Source organism: Narcine bancroftii, chromosome 9 (assembly GCF_036971445.1).
Source record: "Narcine bancroftii isolate sNarBan1 chromosome 9, sNarBan1.hap1, whole genome shotgun sequence".
Classification (NCBI taxonomy): domain Eukaryota; kingdom Metazoa; phylum Chordata; class Chondrichthyes; order Torpediniformes; family Narcinidae; genus Narcine; species Narcine bancroftii.
The window spans coordinates 30831381-30837998 of NC_091477.1; the positions used below are offsets into that span (position 1 = coordinate 30831381).

Genomic DNA, 6618 nt, shown 5'->3' on the forward strand with positions numbered 1-6618 from the left:
CAAACAATGGCAGTTCCCATGGACTCTCCTGCAGAATGAAACAGAAAATAGTTATATAACAAATTAATTCCCTCAGAGTCCCTTTACCAAAATCAAATTATGTTAAGATGGATTTTTTTTTAACATTCTCATTTATTATTTAGATCTGTTTCAACAATTAATGCATTTTTAATTGTCTATTGCAGGAGGACAATGACATTGAAATTGATCAGTTTCAGAAAAAGACGGACAGCATCTCTAGAATAGATGAGACTTCTCTTAAATTTTCACCATCCTGTGTAGATTTAAATTCTTTTGAACTTTCCATGATACCAGCTGGTGTAAATCAGGAAGAATTTAATGATTTCAGGAACACTAATTTGACCATGACCACATTCATACCGGAGCAAATGCAGAGGACAAGCACATGTAACTTATCAGCTAAAACCTTATCTGGAATGCCATTGAGTGGCACATCTTCTCAACAAACTGCACAATACGTAGGCACACCACAAAATGAGAGGGATTGTAGCAGTCCTTCGTCTTTCCTTTGAACTACAGCCCAAGCTTTTGAGCCTTGTAAGGTAACTTCTTTTCAGAATTATTTATCACATGCTGTTATGTTTTATTAGATCGAGCTGCCGATATAAGACCTGGAAAGTTATCAGTTACTTGCATATTCTGATCACTGGATCCAGCATATGTCATATTTCTGATTTGCTGCGTACATTTTTGATGCAACAGTCTTTCATTCTTTATTCCAAGTTTGAATAGTTTCTTCTGCCTGTTGTCCAATTCTGTGTACCCTTTCCTATGAACCATTCACAGCCTAAGAAAGTGGAAGGGGACCTTCCTTAAACTCCATCAGGATCTGCTCAAGGGCAAAGGAAGAAATGCCTGCTAAGGAAGTGCCTGGTCTTAGTAATTCAGTAGACAATGAAAGTAAGCTATGTTCAGCAAACAAATATAAAGTCAAAACTGAATTATTAGAAATGAAAGAAATAAAAAATGAATAAATGTATTAAAATAGAATAATCATGGGAAGATAAAATGAAAGTAGAAAGATGACTGACTTAATGCCACAACTAATTATGTCCTAATCTATTTGAAGTTATTAAGTTAGTTGGAAGATATTGTGTATTTGGCCTGGTTTGAAAAGTTTTGTGTGGATATACATGTGCTGCTTAGTTACTTGTGTCTAACTGAAATGCTTCAAACTAAAAAATGTATATTACATGAGTTCTAAAATGGTCCAAAATGATGCACTTTAAAGAAGGTAATAGAAGCATTATTAGATTTAACAATTTTATAAAAAGTGAGATATAAATGGTATAACAATGAATTAGCTTCACTGTAATATGAGTAAAATAAAAATGAAAATTCTAGTGTTCATTATCAACTGGTAGTATGTGATGAAATGGTTATTTTTTAGGCAAATAGCTTTACAATAATTTTTAGAAATATTTTCTATGAAGCACAACTTTGAAGAATTGATTTATCTGGTTAAATTAATTAGTGAAGGTCTGCTCCTGTATCAGAAGTATCAAATGCATTACTTAAGTTTTTTTTTATTTCTTTCAGTCCCATGAACTGAACAATGATTTTTTTCTAATGGTGAAATTGATTGGGGAAGCTAGAGGGCAGCATATTCCCGTGTAAGATACCAAGTAAACCGTGTTTGCCAAATTAGTCAGAAGATTGAGCCATGTGGTTATTAATTTTCTTGTAACTTTCCAGTCACTTTCATATGTTTACTACTGATTTATTCATAATAAACCAACTTTCCATATTTCTCATTGAAAGAGATGTAGGCAGTAAATTAAGGCAAAATGGTCACAACCATTGAACAACTGAACATAAGAGATGAATTGATTTTTTTTTAAATCTCAATTCTTGATTAGGTAGTACTGACTTTGAAGTGACATTACAGACATTTTAAATTATTGGTTAGTTTTCCAGTTGCTTTGTTGAAAACTAGAAGTAGGTATAACTTAAAAAAAAAGAAAATTTGCATATGAAATTAAGTAGAATAAATCTTCATGTCTACCAGGGATGTGTAGAGAACCAACATAATGCAATCTAGCAAATAAATGCTGCCTGGTATTCTTGGCCAATGCTGGTAAATCATCAGAATTATGTAATTTTTATTTGCATTATTACGCACAGTAATATTTTGCTTTGCCAAAGAATATACAAGAGGTAGAGTACGACTTACTAGATATTCCAAGAAAACTAACTTCAATTCAGGGATAGGAACTCCCAAGCATAAACAGAAGTAAATTATATTATGGAAAAATTTAATGGTAGAAGATCGACACATTTCCAGGATGAAATTATTTCCATCCTAGGACTTTAAAGGAAGGAGGTGATAATTTAGCCACTACCATCCTTTTGATTATCCAAAATATTATGTTTAAATTGAAATATTTCATGTTACTCAATTATTGAAAATGGAGAACCATATATTAGTTGATCTCATGTCTATTGTCAAGAAAGTTTATCAACAAGAATTCAGAATTAAGACTAATTGTATTCTTAAAGAAATCTGGTTAAAGAGATTCAGCAAGGATTTGTTCAAGATAGGCCATGTACGATGAACCAGATGATATCTTTTAAGGAAATGACTCGTGGCTGATTACACTGGACAACTGTTTTTTTTTTCCAAAAGGTTTGTTTCCTCAAAAGAAATTGAGGAATATGATAGACAACTTCAAGCTGAATACAAAGATAATTTCAGATTTGCTGTATCACATAGGAAGTTGGAGAAACATTCAATTAATTGAATTTAGCATGTTTAATCGCATAATGATCCTGACACATTAGTGTTAGTTCAACTGTCCTAAAAAAAAAGTTTTGCTGCTGATTTTTGTTGGTACTTTGCTTCTGATGCCTCTCATGTCCGTGTTCAACAATAGTCGGCCATTTGCCCTGATATTGCTTTTCCATGGTCACAATGTGCTGGTAAAACCTTTCACCATGTTCATCAATGACCGCACCAAGATCAGCAGGGAAGCAGTCCAAGTGCAGAAAATGAATTTTCAGTGACATGTTGTACTTCGTGGTTTTGTCTTAAAATATGACGGAAAATCACAAAAATAGGTTATATCTAAAACAAAAACATGATAGGAAATTTTAAGGTGATATTCGTGATCAGAAGCCAAAAATTCATAAAATTTATCCAGAAGTGTTCAGGAAACAAAATCTTCATTGTCCAGTGTTATGGAATATCCATGAATGTTATTAGTACAGACCCCCAAAAGGCATACATGCACCAAAGCCTCTCATAAAAAATGGAAAATTATTGACCTGGGTAAGATATTGACTGAGGAAATAGAAAGTAGAAATAACAGGCAACTGCTCTAATTTGGCAGATCACAGCCAGTGGTGTCACATGAAGATGTTGGTCAGTATCTAAGTAGATAAATAAATGGGCAAACTCTAACAGATTGATTTTAATACAAGGATCTATAACATTTAAAAAAATATATGAGATAGTCTTCTCAATGAAGTAAAGATAGAGCCAGTAGAATTTGAAAGAGATTCAGGTGTACATTGGCCAACGAAATGTGATTGATGTATACAGAAAATGCTTGTTATAAAAAGCTAATAAAATTCACTTCATGTCTGGAGGTTAAGAATACAATGGTGGGAATTAAAGCCAAAACTGTACAAAGCCTTGATCATACCATATATGAAATTCTTTGAGCAGATCAGGTGACCACAACCTCTGAAAAATATACGGATTATTGAAGGAATGCAGTACAAACATCAGAAGGTTAGCTGGCAACCTACAAAGTGAGTGTTTTTATCTTTGAATTTAGAAAGTTAAGAGAGATTTGATCAAAGATTTCTCAGTACAAAAAAGAACCAAGTATCAAGATTAGATTGAGGGAAAATTATTTTTTTATCCAAGATACAAGAATTTAGCTGAAAAGTGGAGTGTGTTCTTTCAGAAGTGAAGTAGGAAACATTCCTGCAAGAAAATGAGTAATATAGAAAGTGGGAATTCTCTTTCGTAATTGCAAGATCAACTGTTAATTTCAAATCTGAGATTTGCCATTTTTCATAGATATTGGTAAATATTGGTATTCAGAAATTAGTTATAGATGATGTATAGTTTTATTGGAGCTGCAGAACAATTCAAAGGAATTAAATCATCTACTCTGACATCTCACTCCCCATAACAATAAATTTTCATTCTTAGATATTCATGAGACTCTTGTCTCTATGACAAAACATGTCATGTCCATATACCCAGAATACATCCTTCAAAAGTTGATCTATGTAAAAATGTGTTGATATGCACATTAATTTTCTCCGTTAACTTTTTTCAAATAGATGGACAGAAACCGATTGTTACTTCACATCATGCCATAATAGTTGTAAATTTAGAAGTGTAAATTTAAAAAAAGCTTCGCTGTATTTTAATCTTTACAGATCTTAATGTTACTTGTCAATGTTAAATATTGCAGCACACTGGAAATTTAACATAATTCAAATTGTGCTATTTGAATAACAGAGCTAATTTCATTAACTTTGACAGAGATAGAGGCCTGTAAATAGCCACATTAAAAATTATATTAGAACCATGTCATGTTAGAATTCTCATCTCTTTGAAATGCCAACAAAATCATTAAGGTAAGATTGTATTTTATTAAATGCCTGGTTTGACATTGTTGTCGATGATAAGAACTAAAAGTTCACTAGCACATGGGTTATGTTGGTCAGTACATACATAACTATTCATTAAAAGATAGACTATGTGTATATCTTTTAATGAATAATTCTCATTATTTACCCCTTTTCCCAAAACATCCCCGACTCTATAGAGTTTAAATCCCATATTTTGTTTCCCTTTCCTTGCATGCTTAACTTTAAATATTTTCTAAAAATGAATGCTTTTGAAATTAAGAATTTTTATAAATTCATATATATCTTGCATTTTCAATTACCAATATTACAATTCATTATTTTATTTTTTGCATCACATTCCAATAGAAGCCAATGCTGTAAAATCAGTTAATCCTCTTACTGCTCATTCTGAGATAAATTGCAACAAAAAGTGTGAACTGTTTTAAAATAGAATATTTTGCATGTTTGCGATAAAAGAACTGCTATCAGAATATCAAAATGAAGAATGATACACAAATTTTGAATCATTGAATAAAATCCAGAATTCTAGAGTTCAGTCACATAAGTTGTTCAAGATTGTGAACTTTGTGGCTATGTCCATACAACGCCACTGATCAGATATTACTTAAATCAAGTTAATAGCATTTATTTGGTCATTATAATGATGAACCAGATAGGGTAGGCTAACCCAGACTAAAATGTTGTTCCAAAAAAAAACTTAATCACTCTACAAATTAATTGGCCACCAAAACTGGAAAAAAAAAATCCACATCTGGTTCAATGTTCAGCTATAAAGAGAAAAAAAAATGTATTATTTTGTTCTTATTTCATTTTTTTCTTGGTTGCTTGCATTTAATTTCATAGCTGATCTCGGCTATGAAAATACAAATATCACACAAGTCAAGGTTATTATTTTCTTGCAAGTACCCAAGGCATTCTGAAGGATGTTGAGAGGATTCTTGTTGTAGAGTTGAATATCAGATTAAGAAGGAGTGTGTTAAAAAGACTGTCTCATCTTGATCAAGAGATGGTGTATGATAAACTCCACTGCAGAAACACATTTTCGTGTAGCAGTTTGCGCCTCATTATTATAGTGCCAGCAACTAAGGTTTGAATCCTGCACTGCCTTTAATGAGCTTGTACGTTCACCTGTGACCTTTGTGGGTTTCCTCTGGGTGCTTTTGTTTTCTCCCACCTTCAAAAAAATACAGGGTGTATTTGGTTGGCACAGTCTTGTGGGTCGGAGGGGCCTGTTACTGTATTGTAACACTGTTTAAAAATATTAAATATAACTGAACACTGAATTATCCATTGAGAGTGAATCTGCAAGTTTGGGGGAGCTGTTTGAGGTAGGGGCTAGGGAGGATGGAAATAGAAAAGTATGGGTAATAAATGAATTTCCTGTGTTTAGTTTTGATTAAAAGCAGATTTTATTGATAACATTTAATAATACTGTCAAACTAAACTTCATAGAAATTTTTGATGTAATATTATAGAAAACAATGACATTGATACATTGATACTAAATATTACATGCCCACTATTATAAGATATATTACATTTTGTACTTGTCGCTGTGCTGCAATATGTGTGACAAAAATCTTTGTGGTTTAATCATAATGTATTGAATTAATGGAAGCAAAATCAACGTGAAATTGGTCCTTCGATGATGCTGTGTTCATTTGGATAATGATGGAGAGAATTTTATAGTCAAGATAGTTAATGGTGAAATGTAGATATAAAAGGTAAATATAGAACATAGAAAGTGGGCAGCACAAAAACAGGCCCTTTGACCCACATGTCTGCACCAAACATGATGTTGAAAGTGAACACTGCCGCTTACACTTAACACTTATCCTTGTACTCCCTTCAGATTTGTGTGTCTTTCTGGAAAGTTCTTTAATGATACTAATATATCTGGTTTTGGAACAGGGAAAATTCATTTGTAAATTCTCATTAAGACATCAAGTAAATTATCCAATCGATTACCAATAACTGCTCCAATAA

The 6618-nt window shown here is 32.4% G+C and overlaps 1 protein-coding gene across 6 annotated transcripts in view; it reads left to right on the forward strand.

The window, feature by feature from the left end:
- The window catches only part of LOC138743380 (glutamate receptor ionotropic, delta-2-like), a 338391-nt gene extending 336486 nt beyond the window's left edge, over positions 1–1905 (forward strand). For 5 of the 6 annotated variants that reach the window (XM_069898672.1, XM_069898668.1, XM_069898673.1 and 2 more), the window contains one exon: positions 186–1905. In XM_069898672.1, coding sequence (XP_069754773.1) covers positions 186–533 — 348 coding nt within the window. In that variant the 3' untranslated portion in view covers positions 534–1905. The remainder of the gene's footprint in view (positions 1–185) is intronic. The other variant, XM_069898669.1, reaches the window with a different exon arrangement.
- The last annotated feature ends 4713 nt before the right edge of the window (positions 1906–6618 follow it).